Source organism: Coturnix japonica, chromosome 14 (assembly GCF_054131305.1).
Source record: "Coturnix japonica strain WE chromosome 14, WE-NBRP24, whole genome shotgun sequence".
Taxonomy (NCBI): Eukaryota; Metazoa; Chordata; class Aves; order Galliformes; family Phasianidae; genus Coturnix; species Coturnix japonica.
In genome coordinates, this window is record NC_140676.1 from 9,282,597 (window position 1) to 9,301,373 (window position 18,777).

Sequence of the window (18,777 nt, forward strand, 5' to 3'; positions counted from 1 at the left end):
TTTCTTTGAAATCTTCCTTGGGTCTTTCTTCAAAAGAAAGAAAGAAAGATCTTTCTTTCTTCAACAAATCCATTTTCATCCAAGGCTCATAGGACCAGGATGGTAACATTTAAGTTTAGCAAAGCGGATCCCGTTGTGTTTATACCATGCCTGATTTTGAGTTCCTTTTTTAATAAGGGAGGTGATAAGCTGTGCTTCTTTCTTCACTGACAAAATGCAGGCTTATGAATCTCAGTGAGATAGAACAGAATCTCCTCTGTAGAAACCCTTCTTCACACCCTTTGGCCACAATGGCAGGAGCACCACTACTCTAAGGATCTTCTCTTTTTAAATTGAAGTCAGGTTTTGAAAAGCATTGTTTGTAATTCATTCAAATCTGGAACAGAAAACTTCAAAAGTTAGAAACCGCCACACTTTATCTGAGCAAAGAGCAGCACTTCTGTCTAATCAGGGGCAGCATTTCTCATTTCAATGACAATGATTGGACTGATTTTTCCCATGTTGCCTTGGCTTTCAAGATCTTGCACAAATCTCAGACACTGGGTTCCTTGCAAGAGTTCGCAGAACAATTAAAAAGCCTACTAATTATACCATCTTCAAATGATTTATTTGGGAAACAGCAAGTGAAAAGACGTGCATCTCTGAGCCTGTTTGGGTGTTAGTGTGTTGCCAGTCATGATGCGGTAAAACAGACTACAGCTTAGTCTGGGAGGTTGTCATGCCAAGTAGGGTAGTTGCTTTTGAGCACCGAAAGGATGCAGGTGCTTCATGGAAAGAGACTAGTTAAGAATCTCCAAACATGCTTTTGAAGATTGCTTTAAGGATTTCTTCCTTAATTTCTTAAGAAGTAACAGCTGGTCTCTTTGCTTATCACCAGGTCTATTAGATAACGGTCTAGTTGTATTAGATATCAGTTGGAGACTTGCTGCACTCTTCAAAGTTGACCTGCTATACTTTTCCACTTGCTTTTCAGAATGAATTTTGTAATCCTCAAGAGAGTTCAGTGACATATTTCAGTAAGCAAACCAACATCCATTTACACAAACTTACATGCACAAACGTGACACTCCAGTGGGAACCTTTTTGAAATACAATGTTTGGGTGCATTCAGAATCACAAACAAGTATCGAGACCTTCTGAGAGGCATCAGGGTGCTCCACAAACTGTAGAACTTTCATAATTAGAATCATCAGAGTAATTTCTGTGGCAAGTTTAAATAAAACAACATTAACATCGCTTTATATTGAAAAGTTAATTTGAAGAGGGATAGTTACAAAGGTGCAGATAGAAAAGCAAAAGGTGGGTATACTAATGTATTTCTAAAGAGAAGGGATAACTAAGCTATTTCTACACACTGCATTTAAAATACAACTTTATTTGCATCTTGATGACTGAAATGAAGTTCCTTCCAAAAAAAGAATGATGTCTGTGCTCAAAAAACCACAAGGGACTGGAAAACTAGAGAGAAGTTCTGCTCTTTTTGCAGCTGCTGATAGCTGTGCTTGTAAGCCTTAATTTAGGCAGTCACTAACAGTTCACTGGCGTTGAAGACAACGGTAAAACACTTAATTTTTAAGTTGGACAATAGCAGAGATCGTTTGCAAAACACCTGAGCACAAATTGTAATAGAACAGCAACGACTCCATCCAGAAAAATATAGTGTTTGGTGCCGGTGGGAGTTTCAGCTGTGTAAGGTCTTCATTATCCAGACCTCTGGAAGAAGGGCTAAAAGAATTCTCTAAGAAAGAAACTGCAATAATCGTAACAGCGAGATGTTAATGAAAACGGCACGACTTAATGTGTTTCAGCTGATTCAAAATTTAAAATGTGATTCTGGTTTTCCTTTAAACAGATAATGGTTCTGTGTTCTTCACTATTGTGTTAGAGTCACACATCTGTAAATGCAGCGTGGCAGACCAAAAAACTCTTGGGCGTGTTAGATAGTATCTGCCACCATTACTATTATCTCTATGAGCTGTAAAGATTTAGCATATGCAGCGATGAAACAAAACCAGTCACCATGGAGTTACTGTCACGCTAAATGCATCCATCGTGTACAAATGCTGTGCCTAAAGACCTGTCAAAATGAAGAATCAGTGTGAGAATTTTGCAAAGATGTAACTTACTCCTGAATGTCTCATACTTCTTTTCCAACTTCCTTCTCCTTTCACTCCATTTCGTTTTCCTTGCCAGGAACTGGGTCCTGCTGTAGAGAATGCACCAATTCCTTAGCGGTAAGGGAGAAATCAGATAAAACGAATGTCTGTGGGGCTCTTCTCTGTAGGATGACATGTTGTAAAAATACAACTGTATTCTGAAAAGTGACTTGAGATGGCATCTTGGGAGTGAGTGGGGGGAGGTTATGTTTATTATCTGTTAATGACTTCCAGATCGAGTTTGCTCAGTTTGCAAGTTAGGGAGAAAAAAAACACAACACACCCCACCAAAAAAGCCAACCCGCCAACAAACAGCCCTTTTTTAACTGCCTTCTCTGCAGTCTCAGTTTGAGATTTAAAAACCACGCTGTGCTAATTCTAACCCAAGTATTACTGTCAGCAATAAAAAGGTGCTTAAGGGTATATTGTCTTTTAGTTATACTGTCCATCAGTGGGCTGTAAATGAATTTTAATTTTGTTGATGTCAAAATCAGAGTCTGTTTAATTATTGGTGATTAATTCCTTCTTACTACCTCTGTTGAAATGGCTTCTGGACCTACCTACTGTGGAGGAATGTTGAAAGAAGAGGAATAACCTGCTGTGCTATTAATTTCACTTTGCTGTTAGGGATCCATGGGTGAGGTGACAGGAGTTACAAAAGCCCCGCTGGCTTTACTGGCCATGGTGTGAGCACAGATTTCTCATAGGTTTGACTATTAAACATACATGTGTAGCACAAATGAGAAAAGGTTGTGGGAAGAAGCTGTATTTTAATTAAATCAAATGATGTAGTTTAGAATACATCAGCTCTCAGATGTGCAGGTCATTTAGATCCAGCTGTAATAAGATGTTATCAGGAAAAGAGCTAGCAATCCAGCAAACGTTGAGATTAATGTAAGTGTGGCCTCTGACAGTGCTTATGAGATGGTGCTGCTGACCTGGGTCACTGCAGTAAAGGAGGGAGCGTTATCAGCAGCAATGCTTCACTCCTTCCTTTTTCTGCCAGATACACAGTCGTTCAGCATATGCTAAAATCTTGTCAACAAAGACCTCACAGCTATCATCTCAGGCTGCAGGGCTTGGCCACATTCTGAGATGTGGCTGTTCCATGGCTGTGTTCCATCTTCTTGCTGGGCTGGCGAGCTGGGATGCACGCCGTCTGTCTCACTTGCACCAGCACAGTGGGATCCTTTAGGGATCAAGGTAGGAAGAGAAAGTCTTTGTGGTGCTTGGCATAATTTTTCTCTTGTTTTTCCTCCTGTCCGGCATTTTGGCATTGTATTTTACATTGGCTATTCTTTTACTCTATGGCAGGAGACCACCAGGATTTGAAATCCCTCCTGATTTTAATAAGTAGTGTATCTTTAGCCCTTGGTACACCCAGTCTTCCCTACTCCCAGTGTGAAGGTGTTTGTTCCTCACAGACACTGCACACCAGTAAAATCTGATTTCAGTGTCAGCTGAATGCTTGAGCTCAGCCTTTCAGGCCCTTGTCCACCTGCTTGTTCCATTAGAGTATTTTGGCTTGTGCTCGTCACTTCTGCAAGCAGTGGGAGGTTTTCTTATGGCACACAGATGTTATTGCCAGATAGCACGTGTCTGCCACCTTTTTGTGAGCAGGGTTTAGATTATGTTCACTTTAAGTATGAAGACTAACTTCTTCATTTTCTTTCCTAAATTCATATGTGAGGGCTAAAATGTTGCTGTGCTTATTGAAAGTCCTAAGCTGTCCGTAAAACCAAGCCTTTTCAGTGTTGTTCTCATTTGATTTTAAAGCTGAGACATAAAGAGTGTGTACATCTCTGCAGAAGGAACGTGGACTTAACTGATGGGCCATAGAGAGACAATTGCCGAGACAATCAAAATGATTTTCTTCACTAACGATTAGACCTACTCCAGGAAGAGTGTAAGCTAAGCAAGGATGTGGCCAAATAATGGTTCCAAGTCATGTCTCTGCAGTGCAGTTAGCTAAAGCTCCATGCACGCCTCCTTGAAGCTCTGCAGTTGGGTACAGTGCCTTGTTCACAGTCCCAGAATCGTGGCTTTGTTACAGCAGCTCAGACATCCTTTGAAGTCATTACTGAGCTTCTGCAGTGGGGATTGCATCTCGAGTGACAGTGCAGAAAAGGACAAGTTAAAATAAATAATACTTTCCAGTAACTGCAGATTTGAGATGTGTTGCCCAAGTGTACACGCTCACTATCCACAGTCCTTTCCCTCATTTTCTGCAAGTCACTCTTGCAAGCCCTGCTACTTGCAGTAGCATTTAAGAGGTGGATGACTCCATGTAATCTGTGTGTACTGCTAAGGCAGAAAGCTAACTCCTAATATGTGAGCTCCTGACGTGGATGTTTGAGCAGATGCCCGTAAAGCAGCATATCTCAGTGTTGAGCAACCTTTCTTCCTATCATATTGCACTGTCTTTCTCAGAATTCAAATCAGCTGATATGAATGTGCTTGGTGCATCATCCTCCCCTTCTGCTAATTTTCAGGATTTTGGAACCTCATTCTTGCACATCTGCTGGTGAGATGAGTTGTTCTGAAGGCCTGTGGGATAATTGTCATTGCAGGAAAACATTTTTGAATGGCATTTGTCTGCTAACATCAGAACTGGAGGAGATAATTTCCTTCCAGTTCTTGCTTGGCAGTTCTTTGTCTTGCTCTCCATCATCTTTTCTGTGTGCTGAGTAGCTGTGCTCAAAGAGAAATTGGTGGGGTTTTGTTTTGTTTTCGTTCTTAAAGAAAATTCTTCACTTTGTGGTTCTTTTCATTTGGTGATTTTATTTCTCATTTTAGGAGCTTTTGTATTTCTTTAAGGCAAATGAGGCATGTTAGTGGTTATTTGTAATTCTTTTTTTGTTCAGTGGATTTCCTGTTATGCAAAAATGTAAAGCTTTTCTCACTGTTCTTCCAAACTTTTGTTTTCCTGTCCTGATAGTTTTGTACATCTGTGTCTGCTTTATAACCTGTGGCTAAGACGTACTTGCCCAGTTAAGATCTGGCTTTGCCTTCATGGATGCCTGACTATTTACTGTAAAACCACCAGTCGGTTCAGAGACCTTCAAGCAGCCTGTGACTTCTTTTCCTTAACAGCTTTCCTAAATGGACATGAGGGCACTGAAGATCTATCTAAAAAAATTCAGCGTGTCACTCTTCCATACTCAGCTTGTTCAATAATCGTCTTATAATTTTCTGTGGCAGAAATGAATAAGGGGAGCTTTGCAGGTTTGCACTTGGAAAACATGTGTGCATGTGTGTGCTTTACATGAAGCGTAATGTTTCTATAGGGTACACAGTCAAAATCCCATTAGCAGTTTCCTGTTCAAGCTGCCCAAAACTGAATACTCACACACCCATGTTTTACAGACTCTTTTTTGACCTCAACAGAAGGTAATCGGTCTGGTGAGACTGGATAGTTGCCCTCCACTTTGAGCCACCTTAGCAATCTAGGATTATTAATAATACTTATTTAAAACATATGAGATGGAGCTCGGGATCCATGTTGTACTGCTAGCAATAGTAAGGTGCTGTCTTGTTCCCAGTGAACTGACAGACCAGTAAGTCTCCAGTAATGTAGTAACTGGATTAAACAGCTGCCTTAGCACCATTTTGTGTTGACTGATTCATTATCTGCAGTGAAATCTCTGGCGTAGCATTTTTTTATGGGGAAAAATGTATGGAAAATGCATTTTGGTGTCTTAAAGGGATATTGGGTTTACAAAATGTTTCACTGAGTGCAATGTGTATCCTACAGTACCAAAAAGTCCTGCATGTTGAAAAAGGATGTCAGAAGAATAGGAAGACAGCAGTATCTACGTATGGCCAGTAAATGGAACAGTATGTTCTTTCTGTTTTTGTTAGCAGAGGACATAATTTGCAAAGATCTACTTGAAGATAGGAAATATATGGCAGATGAAGAAATAAGTGAGGATTGTGAACATATAAATGATAAGCCAAAGGAATCTGAAACCGTAACAGAGGTTTGCTTTATTTACTTCTGACGTTAAAAGGAGCACACTGAGGGTAGCTCATAACAAGAGCCATGTTTCCGTTCATATTTATGAGCTGCGATATTAAAATAGTCTACACAACAGTGATCTGCGCAGTGGCAACATCAGAACATAGATGATCATAGAGAGGAAACATGCAAAGCTGGAGAAAAGGAGCTGAAATATGAGGATTTTTCTCTGTTCATCTTAGTTGCAATAATTTTAGCCATGGCTTGTTTTTAAAATAGTCAAAGAGAAATCTAATCTTTAAGTTGTATAGATGATACTATCGATGGCTTTGAATCCTGCAGGTGTTTCTGTCCCATGCAGAAGGCTTGGTCTCGGGCCTGTTGTAGTCTGCAGTTTTCCTGCTTAAAAATTAAGAGGGAAAATCTCTGAGATAAGAACAACACCAGTTTTTGTCAGAGTCTCCAATCTGTATTTTGATGGGTCGTGCTAATATCATGGTGAACTCCTTTAAACTAGAGTGTCTTTAAACAGTTTCAGCAGAAATATTTGTTCATATATGTGTAGGTTTCTCTTCTCTTCTGCTATTATTTGCAGATAGTTTTATTATAAGATTTTTCTCTCATTTTAGTCTTTTTGTATCAGCATGTGCTCTTCAGACTTCATGGCCGACGTCCTTCGGTCTCCTACTGTCTGAAAAAGCATAAAATAGATAATGCTCGTTCACATTCCGTGACTGGCAGAACTGATTGTACTAAAGCTTGCAAACTACCGAATCCTTTTTGACTCCCAAAATGTTGCATTTTAAGACCTTTCTTCAAAACTTTGTGCCAAATTGGATTAAACCAGCTGGGGCAAGAAGGAGAAGAATGCATTACTAAAATCTCACCCTTTTATTTCGTTTCTTTTTCTGGTATGCTCACAACAGCTGAGATGGTTTTCTCTTTTCTAGACTGAGGCAGACCACAGCAATGCAGACGGTCTCGGCAAGTGTTTTGCCTGAAAGAGAGAACCTTAGAAATACAACAAAAAGATTTGATCATCATCTTATTATTCCTTTAACCTAAAATATGGATTAAAGTGTCTTCAGTAACACTGCACTTCAGTTCAGTTACTTTCTTGTTTGTGGGGGAGAACGAGGCTGGATGAGAAACATAAATCAAACCTCACAAAATGTAACAGAGCTCCTATCACAGCTGGATTCTGGGCTTACGTATTGGCTCGGTTCTGTTATCGCTCTGAACTGTCTGCTTTGGGTCTAAACGTGTATAAATCTTGGGGAAGTTTAAAGTCTATTCAGAATCGGGGCATATTTCTGCCTGGCATTTACCTTTCTGAATGTAGAGAGGATTTATCCGTTGTATAGTGCAGATATTCAGAGCCTTTCAAAGTCAGATATTTCCTAATTAATTCTGTTTTTTTTCCTGATGTATGCAAAGTTTTGCATCTAGTTAAAATTTACTGGACTTCCCACCAGGTATTTTCTGTTGCAAATACTCAGGATTTGTGTTCTCTACGTACAGAGGTGTTTGTGCACAATGTGTGTGTGCAGTTTGCCACTGCTTTTGGGTACCAAGTGTTCAGGGCAGGGAAATCACAGCTTAAAGATCGCTGTCAAACCTCTGTTACAAGAGGACGAGTCCCAGGATTTGCATGAATTTAGGTGTCAGCTTCTCTGTTACTGCAGTTTAACTTTGTGGCCTTTAACAAATCATCGTATGGGAGACTGGGAAAGTTCTTTTCAAGTTCTCAGTGTGTTATTTTTATATTTGTCCCATTCTTTTTACAGACTTTACAAGGAAAAAATTGTAAAACTTGTTATTAGGCTGACTAATGGGCTAAAAAGAGAAGTTTAGACATCTTGTGAAACGTTGTTTTTCTCAGCACATTTTAGGTGACCGTTCACAGCAAAATTATGTCTAAAAATAAGTTGCATCCACTTCTTTATGGGTTGATTGAGAATAGAAATTTCCACACCATTCTCCCTTTAATGTGACCACAATGGGCAGTTATAATTTGTCCATTTATGTAAAAAGGATAAATTAGCAAACCGGCCACCATGAACTGTTAGTATATCCACATTTGCTGACACGTTTATTGCAATTTGCAGTACGCGTGATGGTGATTTTCAGAAATGCTCCATTTTCTTTGAGAGGATGAGTTATAAATTCACGGCTCACGGAAAGCAGGACTGTAACAGAAGTTAAAAGTTGGAAGCACTGCGCAGCACTCATCGGTGTCACCCTTAAAAGAACAAAACCAACACCAAAAAACACAGGAGGTTGAAATTTCTCACAGTTTGATTATAAGTCTGAAACCTCGTGCTCAATTTGCAGCTAAACAGAAGGTTTCTCAGTGCCTCTATGCATCGAACTGAAGGCAGCTCATGAAGCCGTCATCAAAGTGTCTGGAGAAAACCTAAATATGGACAGATGCTCAGACTACAGCTCAGCTCTCAGAACAGCACACAGGATCACAGGGAAGAGGTCCGGTGTTTTGTCTCGAGATGTATTTGTAACGTTCTGTTGCAGCGGTGTGGATTTCAAAGGAAAGGAGCTTACCTCCAAAAGACACATCTAGGAATTAAAAGTGGCCCCTAATGAACAAACAAAGGAAGTAAAAAAAAGAAAAGAGAAGCCTTGGCAACCATAAAAGTAGAGTTCCAAATATCATTCCTCTTACAACATGTTTCCTGAAAATAGGCTGTGGAGCACAAAAGTCAGTTCTGGAAACATTATAACTATGAAACTAAGTCCAGTAGTCGGCACTTTCAAAAATAAATAAAAACATCAGGCAACAACTGTATGCTAATTGCATTTAAGAAATGAAAGACCACCTACATGGGGGAAAAAAAGATCTCATTAGGGGAGCTAAAGCAGATAGTTGAGATTCAGATTCTGTTAACGCAGCCCCTTAGGCTTGCATGAAAAAGCTTACAAAATCGCTGCCTTTTTGTTAGGATGGGTCAGAAGCACGGGATGTGAACAGGCATCTTGCGTCCACCAACTCCAGTGTGTTGCAGTTACGTTTGTGTGCGTTTCTTGGCATTGGCCTCACAGTTTGAGCTGGCCCTGTTCAGAGGTCGGAGGAGATTTTTCTTGCTGGGTGTACTCGATGAGCACACGGAGAAAGGAGGCTGCCAAGAGCTGGTTGTGCAAGGCCTCTGGTGCACTAGCTTTGTGTAACACTAATAAATCTCACAAATCATTGTTTTTCTGTCTGTAAAACTGTGTTTAAGCAGCTGACACAGGTCATAGAATTCATCTTCAGACATGAAATCTTAATTTATTATGACTAACTATGCAACAGATTATTTTCATGGTATTGATGGTTCTGTGGTGGAAAATAATCTTGGATGGAGCGTTCAGACAGTCTGTGGGTCAGAGAAGCAGCTTCAGATCTGCTTTTCCAGTAGTGCCCAGGAAGTCCCAGCCCTGCCCGTCCAGCCACATGGAGCTGCTGGGCTTGGTGGTGCTTGTCCTGTTTCTCAGCCTTTGGGGCTGAGCTCTGCTGCTTGATCTGCACCTCTAGCAAGGGCTCACCAGAGAGCAGCTTTGGGGGGCAGCACCCTGAAATCTCATGGTCAAGGAGGTTAAATATTTTATGAATTTCAGGCAAGACAATAAATTGTGGAATTTTTCAGCAACAATAGTGAGGGGCTCGTAAGTCTGACTGCTGAAGCTGCTTGCATTGGCCATCATATTCCCTCTAGAGGAAGTATTGAAAATCAGTTCCAACAGTGCCCCGCTCTCTCCCCATTGGCCATCATCAGATTATAGATCTTCAGAAACAAAAGGCTTCCTCTCGTTCTCTCAAAAGGCCTGAAATGGAAAAAAAATAGGAGAGCTCTTGTGAAAGCTCATCATCTGTTCTGCTGCTGCTGCACTTGGATGTGCTTTACACAGAATTATCCAGGAATGTAGCTGAATATATCTTTACAGGGCCCAGGCCTGCCTATAACAGACTTGAAGCAGCTCCGTAGATATTTCTCCATTGATCGTTAACCCTTTGTCCCCCAGTATTTCCATTCATAGTATTTGGCTCTGATTAAGTTCATGGTTCAACTTTGGGGCCTTAACTTGTTCAGGCAGAAGTTCTGCAGAAGCCCTGCTAGACTCTTTGGGTTCCGACTTCAGCTTCTGTTCCTGTTTGACCTTGTAAATCAGCTATGAAAATTAGAGCTGAGTGTTTCTAATATCATGAAATGAGGTTTAGACCTTCAAAAAATACATATATAATTTGTGCAGTTGCTATTGCTGCTTAAAAGTGGCTCTCTGAGTCCTTCCTCAGGGATAGGGTCTTGTAAGACCTTTGTACAGAGAACTAAGACGGGTGCCTGGACAAGAAGGGAATGGTTACAAGAAAGGGTGGGTGTTCACTGGGAGGAAAACAATGAAAAACTCTTCAACATTTAATGATTTAATTCTATTGCTTTTAAATCAGTGGAAACACGCACACACAAAATCCCTTTTGAATTCAGAGCAGCATCTCAGCCAACCTTAGATACGTATGTGACATGTAAGGGATGGGTAAGAAGCTGGAAAATGAAAGAAAAAAACACAAACCATAAAAAAAAATTCTCCATTGTATGAAATCTGGCGAAAAAGCAGCCTGCCATAATTATCAGATACTGCAGTAAGGATTTCACACAAACCTGCTTCAGTGTTACTTGAAAAATGAATTTGTATTTATAAAAACAGCCACGTTTGGCTTGGTCGTTTGGTCGTTGGCTAATAGAGCGTATTCTGACTCCCATCCCAAATCACACGCAGCTTGGCTGGAAAGAAGACAGCTGCATGGGCACTAGTGTGCTTCAGTTTGAAGTACATCTAATCTTTATTGAGTTATTTGAGCCTCGTGTGCCAAGTGCAGAAAGGCATGCTTTTGTGGGGAGAGAATTTCTTTCTTCTTTTAATATTAATGTGTGATTTTGGCCAACAAAGTAGAGCTTAGGAGACAATAGCAATTCTCTAAATGCATTGGAGTTAAAATCCAATAAATATACCAAATGCTTTAGTATAAATCCTCATCTCATTTGTTGCTTCTGCAGGAACCACTGCCACTGGAAATGGATCCCAAACGTTTTATTTGTCTGTTAATTCTGAAAGTTTCTTACTGTCTTCTCATTCTTTTTGTTGTTTTTTTTTCCCACTCCTTTGCAGTTTTCCCATCAGTAAGTCTTTCACATACCATAGATTTGGAACATGTTCCTTAGCTGCATGTTGGATTCTGGGCAAGGCAGTGTTACATGTAAGCTCATGCTCCGTGTTACTCTACAGAATGAACTGGTTGCTGGGGCGTGTGGGCTGGGGTCGAGCCCAGGCTGTGCTGGATTCAGCGTTGCAGAGACCGAGGTGGTTCCAGGAAATGTTCCTTTATAGGCCTTCCTGGCAGGAGTGGGCGACCCAAGGGAAAAGATCGGTCCAGAGAGCACCATTTCCTAAGGTGTCATTTACAGCATGGTCCTCCCACCTTAGAATGAGCAGGGCAGCCGTGGTGAGGCAGCTCGCAGAGGTGTGAGGTGCTGCTGACAGTGCAGTGGCAGATAAGATAACTTAGTTATCACAGGCTGTGATGCTTTGCCTTGCAGAATCCTGTTAACTACTTTTGATACAAGTCCCAAACCAGAGGGCAAACTATAAGACAGATGATCAAGAATGCCATTCAACTTTTGTCTTCCTCTTATGTGATACTGAATCTCTAGTCATGCAGCAAAAAGTCTGGCAGGGCTGTAAGAGCTGCAGCAGTGCATGTGTGACAGCGGTACTGCTTAGCAGTGCTTCATGGGAGTGATTCTCAGTGAGTTTCACATCCCCTCGTCCTGCTTTCTGAATTAGTGACTTATCCACACCGAGGCTTCCCTCTCAAAATTAGCATTTAATATCTAATATAATGTGCTGTAAGACATTTTAGGGTTTAGTGATGTTAAGCTTTCCTAGCCTGGCTTTCAAGCTGTTGCTGCAGCATTAAGTCCCTTCATAGAGAATTTCCTTCTTGCTGAAGCACCATAGTTCCAAGAATCAGGAAGAACCTCTTCAGTCCTATCCACAACAGGAATGATTTGCGTGGTGTATCTTTTTAGAGCAAGGTCTTGTGAATACTGCTCAGTGTGTGTATGGCTGTGCCTGGTTGGGACTGAGCACACAAACAGCTTCCAAGTGAGCTGAAAACACAAACCTTTCTTTTGACTGTAACTGTAGCACAGCAGTTGCTCTGACCTATCAAGATGTTATGAAAGGGGCACATGGACTCAGGAATTTCAGAAGGATTATACTGAGAAAGTGCACAGCAGTTACTAACATAAAAGCTGACATCCAGACTGTGTTCATTTAGAAATGTTCCTGAAGGTGTTGTGCAAGTAATTACTGTATGTTACGTTTTAAGCACGTAGTTTTATACATTTGGGTGTAGAGCAAGTCCAAGGGAGCAAATGTCAAATAGACAGTCGTGATCCACTGCCATGAACTGGATGGTAAAGTCACTCTTCTATCTGAGATCATGAGTATATTCCTACATACAAGATAATGGAGTCAGCAAATATTGAGATGGAGAAGTACATGTCAGTGGGATCAAGATAATACAGAGTATCAATATGACACCAGGCGATGTTGCTGCGGTTGGATGTTTGACAGTGTCTCTATTCCAAATCGTTTTTGGAAAGGCTTAGGACCCATTTACTGCACAGTAAGATGAAACTCATGATTGAATGAGCCCTCCAGTGATAATGATCATGCTTGTGCTGGTAGTATGAGTCACCTCCATGTATGATCTCTGACACTGGGTTCAGTTTGTTTTCCAAGTGTGTCTGTAAATACTGCTCTGCATTATTTTATTGTTAACTGCAGAAGAGACATAGGTAGAAAAAGTTGTTTAAAGTGCAGGTCTGGAAAGCCTTAACATGCTCAGGTGATGCTGCTTTATGTGCCAAATGCTCATCTGAAATCTTTGTGCTTTGCTCTAAGAAAACCTACCGAAGTTCTTGCTGCTTACTTGACACATTGGTGGCGTATCATTCTTGTTCTTTTCTTGTAAAACAATTATATTAAAAAAAAAGCCTTCTAAGATTTATAAAGCAAATAACAATAAAACAGACATGGATTCATTCAATTTTTTGTTTAAAAATTATTTTTATTAATTGCAGATTACAGCAAAATTATGGTAAAAACATTGAATCAATTAGAAGAGAAAGGAAAGAAATGAATCAGAAGTTTAGAAGGTTTATTTCTTACTCTTTTACATTATGCCAGTTTCCTGCTTCCCTCTGCTTTGTTTATGAGAATATCATTTATGCGACTCACAGAAATGCACTGCAGCCCATAAACTTGCCCACACGTTTTTGGGAAGCTTCCATGACAGTGTGTGACATTCTCAAGACATAACAAAAGAATCTAAAATAACTTCGTTCTTCTCATACAGTGGTGAGAGCTTCCATTAACGCAGCTGAAGCTCAGTTCGGATGCATTACTGAATGAACTGGTACACTCTACACTGTATGCTGTTTCTATGAGAGAAGGGTGCTCTCTATTAAGGCAGGTGGTGGTAAAGCCATGGCTTTATTTTTCCTTGAAATCTCTCAGTTAACTTGGAACTTCTTGAAGATGTAAAGATGATGTAAAGATGTAAAGATGTAAAGAAGATAACCAATAGTTATTTCATTTTTGGAGTCTTATGTTTACAGCTTTGGTTGCAAGCGCAGCACATCTGCTGTACGTTACAACTGGGCTACAAGGTATTACATTTCCATTGATAGTGTTAGTCAATGTTCAGAGAGTAAACCTTTCTGTAATTCTAGCTCCTGTTCTTTACTGTCTCCCTTATCCCTTGCTTCCTCTTCTTAATTGTACCCTTTTAACTGTCTTCCCTCTAAATCCCATCTCTTCACTTCTCTTGGTGCCCAGAGCCTTTTCTCTCAAGTGCTCGATTTGCTTGATCTACAGCATTCTCTGTTCATCTCTTCCTGGTTGTCAGAATACAAAAATCTTCTTTAGAGATACTAAAGATATGTTCCATGTCCCCTCTGAGGTTCCTGAAAAGATCTGGCGGTCTGTGTTGGCTCTTGTTCATCTGCTGTGCTCAAATTTGGCAGAGTCCTCTCACAGAGTTAGTAGCCTCTAAGAATTCATTTTTGGCCTGACTTAGTGTGGGTAATGTACAGATGATCTCTTCTGAGAGATTTCTAATATGATGCAGACTTCTGGACATTCACATGTGCTTAGCATCATAAAAATATGCACATGTTATGTCTTTTATGGCTGAAAGGGTTACGACATGAGCAAAACTTCTGCATTTTCATTGGAGATGGCAGAGAAGTGCCAGTTATTGTGCTGTGAAACAGGGCACAGGAAGCTGATCTGTTAGGAAGCAGAGGCAGATCTTAATGTACAGTCAGCCATTAGTCAGCCATCTGACATGACAGTCACACCATTATCATTTCTCCTACTGAGATGGGCACTGCAGTGTGGGTGATATGCTTCCAGCGCATTGTGGTTACACCTTGGAGACTGTCAGGAGCTTCTTTAGGCACGACATGAATTGAAATGCAATTTGTGACTATATTTAGTCCTTCATAGCAGTTTTGCCTGAAAATGCAAATTCATCTACCTTGTAAACACGCAGCTGGAACTGACCAATGAGTATATGGTACTTGGACAACTCAAAGCCAAACTTTACTTTGTTCACTCATTTGGTAAGGCGAGCATGCTGTAATGTTGTACATGTCACAGATAAACATTCTCACTGAAACATTCATAAGTCACCCTTATTACAAGATACTACAGCTAGAAGTTAAGCTTTCCTGCTTAACATAATGTGTTCCCATGTTTTATTTGGCCTGTAGGTTCCCCTCCAATGTTATCATTAGTTGCAACAGTAATATTTGTATCTGAGACTGGCATAAAACATGCCATGTTCAGCAAGGCCCATCCGTTTTTGTTTCTAATTCATCAGGTTGATCTTCCGTTTTCATAGGATTCCAGAATTGACATCTGGCCCCTGATGTCAGCACTGAGCAGCCCTGCACACAGCACAAGGCTCCTGCCCTTCAGGAGAATAGTTCAGTGCTCTACTTGGTCTTACTTTTATAGCAGAAAAAGGAAAGATAAAGATCTGTAGTAATGAACAATTATCCCTTTTTCAATTCCAGCGTATCAATAGATTTTGGTGAATTAGCATTTACACTGAAAATAGTTCAATATTGGGAAAAACAGATTTTGTAATCAGTGTTCTGATTAATTCCTTCTTCAGAAATATACTCTGATAATAGCAACTACTCGTAATAAAACCCAGAAAAGGCTTTCATTTATTGTGGCGTGGGAAGTCCTGCCAGTTAGAAATGCTCCACATAGTTTCTTTACAATTTCTATGTTCTTTAGGCCTCAACAAAAACCAAAGCTCCTCTTCCAGGTTTGGTAGCAAAGAGACCGTTATTCTCCAGTGCTAACCTTTGGCCATCGTTTTGGTAATAAGCTTTTTTAACATTTTTTAGGAAAGTATTCAGCTTGTCAGTAGGCACCATTGACACAGTGCAGCCGCCCCATCCAGCTCCAGTCAGACGTGACCCGACGGCCCCAAATTGCCTAAAACAAAATAATAGAAAAAAATAATGAAAAATAAACCAGAAGGGAGTAATTTGTCATATATAAAATTCCTGTAGAAAATCAGTGGATACTGAACTCAAAATACACCCGTGTCATCTGACTTGCTGAAGTTCACTTGGCTGCACGTGATAGTCCAGCAATGCATAGTTACCATTATGGACCAAAAAATTCCAACCCTTGAAACTGCAGTGTAGACATTTCTGTCTGTTCTGAGTCATCCTCTTTTACAGTGCTTCAACATCAGCTGTTCTAAGGATCACAGCACAGCCCAGATGAAGAAAGCAGGGGAAGAAGAGGGATTTTGTTAGCAACATTCATAAGGCACCAGAAGTGAAAACAGAAATACATGACAAAAATAACAAAAGAGGGTTCATAAGCTAATTGCACAGGATGTAGGCATGCAAGCCATTTTCTAATGTGGCAAAGACAAATAGCTCTATTCTTCCAGGACAGATCTAAAACATGCTGAAGATTCGCAGGCTTCTTCCGCTGGACTACTGAGAGGGCCAGGCAAGAAAAGGAGAGTTCAGAAACTCCTGAACAGTCACACACAGAGTCAAACGTCTGTTAATGCTGGAAGGACTGGGATAGGTATCCATCAGGAATTTAACAGATTTATAGCAGTAAAGGTAAAATAAGAATATATTCTGAAACGGAAAAGAAAAATGCCCTTAAGGTGAGGGTGAAGAGAGAGAACAATGACAAATAAAACACTGGAAATATAAACCATTCCCAGGCTCAAGATAGGAGCCTGCTAGAAATGTCCTACAGCAAATCCCACGCCACTACTGTGCAACATTCAGATGCCACCTCATTAGAATTTAGATGAATTACTTTCATTAGTTTGCTGACCTGTGTTGCTTATCTTTAGTTAGATTCAAAAATAAGTAGGAAAATGCCACGCGGCAGCCCATGAATTTCTTTGGGGCATTTCTAACATAGTTAGGACAGGATGGTTTAGAAAACACATTGGAAATCTTAATTCTCATGGGAGGTCTAATCTAATTTGCAAACAAGTACTTGTGATATGATTCTAAGATCCTTGCTTTTGTGAGACTTCCTGGCCCTGGAGTTGGTTTTAGGAGAGTGAGCATCATGTGAACAATGCATTAGAAACTGACAGCTCATTCCAAGTAGGCTGTAGTGATTTTTTGTATGTGCATTTTATGTTAAATGAATGTGGTAAACTGCTGGGTTAGTTGAAGTTTAGGTCATATTTCAAGCAAGTACTTACATATGTGTTTCATTCTAAACATGCTTACATATCTTCTTGAATAGAAACACTTTCTTCAGTGTGTCTGTGTGGTGCCACCCTGCATATTGACTCGATTTTATGTTCCTTCTTTATTTCCTGTTGGTGTTTTATTTTACTTATTATTCCTGTAAGCCGCTCATTCTCTGATGCAATTTTCTGTAGTTTATGGTCCATGGAGCAACCTCCTAAAATGAGCAGGATCCAATCCAGTCTCAATTGCAATCAATAGGGAAATACCCATTGACTTTGTAAAGCCCAATCCTCTTTTCAGAGTGGTAAATCAACTGTCTGTATTTGTTCGGTCTGTTATCTCAGTCAGAACGTCGTATTTCAGATGGTGTCTGGCTTTTATTTTGGTGGGCAACTGAAATCCCTTCAGAATTGTTCTGAACCTTTCATTGATTTCATAATTCTCTGTGGTCATGCTCATGCCTCATTTTTACTGAGTCATTTTAAAATACTTAGTCGGAATAAAGCATAATGTAGGCAGAAAATAGGCCTGTTTCAGAGCTGAAGTCACTGTGTTTCAAAACACTGTGGCTGCCAGTTCCAAATGTGGTGATGTGATCTGATGCTGAGGGGCCCGGCGCTCTGACACCTGGATGTCGGGCACCTGGGGTGAGCAGAGGTCGGAAACCAGCACCTACTGCTGCACACTCTGGGGAGGCAGCGCATGGGAATTACTGATGCCAAACATGAGAAAGTGAACGCTGGAACAGGTCTGAAACTGCCTTTTCCACTGAGTCTCCCTTGGCTCAGTGCTGTGTTAGACTCTTCTGGTAAAGCAGGATTCATAGCCGCACATTCTTTTCTTGTGCACCAGCATTTAAAGTATGCATTTATGAAGAAAGGAGCAGTGAGAGCAAACAGTGACTCTTTCAACAATCATCTTGTGGATGGAGCACTCACCCACACAGAGGATGATGTGGATATAACATGTGGGAAAGTACCACATGCACTGCCTGGGCTATAGGGCAGTCATGAGGACAAGTAATGGGGGGTGAGAAGGAGTATGTAAAGGAAGGCCATGGATGTCAGTCATCCAGCGCTGGGGACACTCAACTGAGTCCTTTGCTTCTTGAGGAGCTCGTCTACCTTGTTCCAGTAATTGCTGGCTAAAGAGAGAACTCTGTGTGTGTGTGTGAGCAAAAACATAAATGCTACAGCAAACGAGAGATGAATAAGAATGGCAGTCGCACAGTTTGGGATATAGTAGTGATAGGCACGACACTGCAGTGCTACATTTTAAAAACAGCTCTGCTGGGACACGTGAAAAACACTCAGCCATATTGTTAATTCACAATGCTCACATTTGTGATACAACTATTTAGAAAGGAGTTAAGATGATGAGATTTCAATACAAATTAAGGGGTGGTGTGGTGTGTACTTGTTCTGTAGCTCAGGGTGCATTTGAACAACATCTTTAAGTTTTGTTGGTTGCTTTTTTTTTTTTTTCTCTCTGAAAGTGCTGCAAACTCGTTGGGGTTTTGTTAGTTGATCTTTCAGATTGTGTCATGGCTCCAGGCTTAAGAAAGTAATGCACCTGGATATAACATAACTGTACCATTTCAAAAGCCATCATAGAGGATTCAGCCGTCTTCAACTGGAAGAGGTGTGGCAGGCAACAAAAATGATCAGCTTTTATACCTTCAAAAGGTGGAGAGGGGGAATGAAAGTTACTTGCAACATTCAAACAGTCTGCGAGAAAGCACCTAAGGAATCTGAGAGCTCATTTCAACTTTGTGTCCCTTAACTGTTTAGTAAACCACCTGTGGTTTAAAAGGCCGACAGGTAAAGCAGCTATTAATAGCAGG

The 18,777-nt window shown here is 40.6% G+C and overlaps 2 protein-coding genes and 1 long non-coding RNA gene across 16 annotated transcripts in view; 1 reads left to right on the forward strand and 2 right to left on the reverse strand.

The window, feature by feature from the left end:
- FAM227B (family with sequence similarity 227 member B) overlaps positions 1 to 18,777 on the forward strand; it is a 121,187-nt gene that overhangs the window by 61,730 nt on the left and 40,680 nt on the right. The gene's annotated exons all lie outside the window — the stretch shown is intronic.
- On the reverse strand, positions 6,562 to 9,545 carry LOC146758455 (uncharacterized). The gene is made up of 2 exons (XR_014934360.1): positions 7,002 to 9,545; positions 6,562 to 6,805 (listed from the first exon to the last, which is right to left on the reverse strand). It is a non-coding gene; the product is annotated as an uncharacterized LOC146758455 (long non-coding RNA).
- The window catches only part of GALK2 (galactokinase 2), a 49,415-nt gene continuing 43,857 nt past the window's right edge, over positions 13,220 to 18,777 (reverse strand). For 5 of the 8 annotated variants that reach the window (XM_085515453.1, XM_015872921.3, XM_085515459.1 and 2 more), the window contains one exon: positions 13,220 to 15,687. In XM_085515453.1, coding sequence (XP_085371579.1) covers positions 15,480 to 15,687 — 208 coding nt within the window. In that variant the 3' untranslated portion in view covers positions 13,220 to 15,479. The remainder of the gene's footprint in view (positions 15,688 to 18,777) is intronic. The other 3 variants (XR_014934344.1, XR_014934343.1, XR_014934345.1) reach the window with 1 other exon arrangement.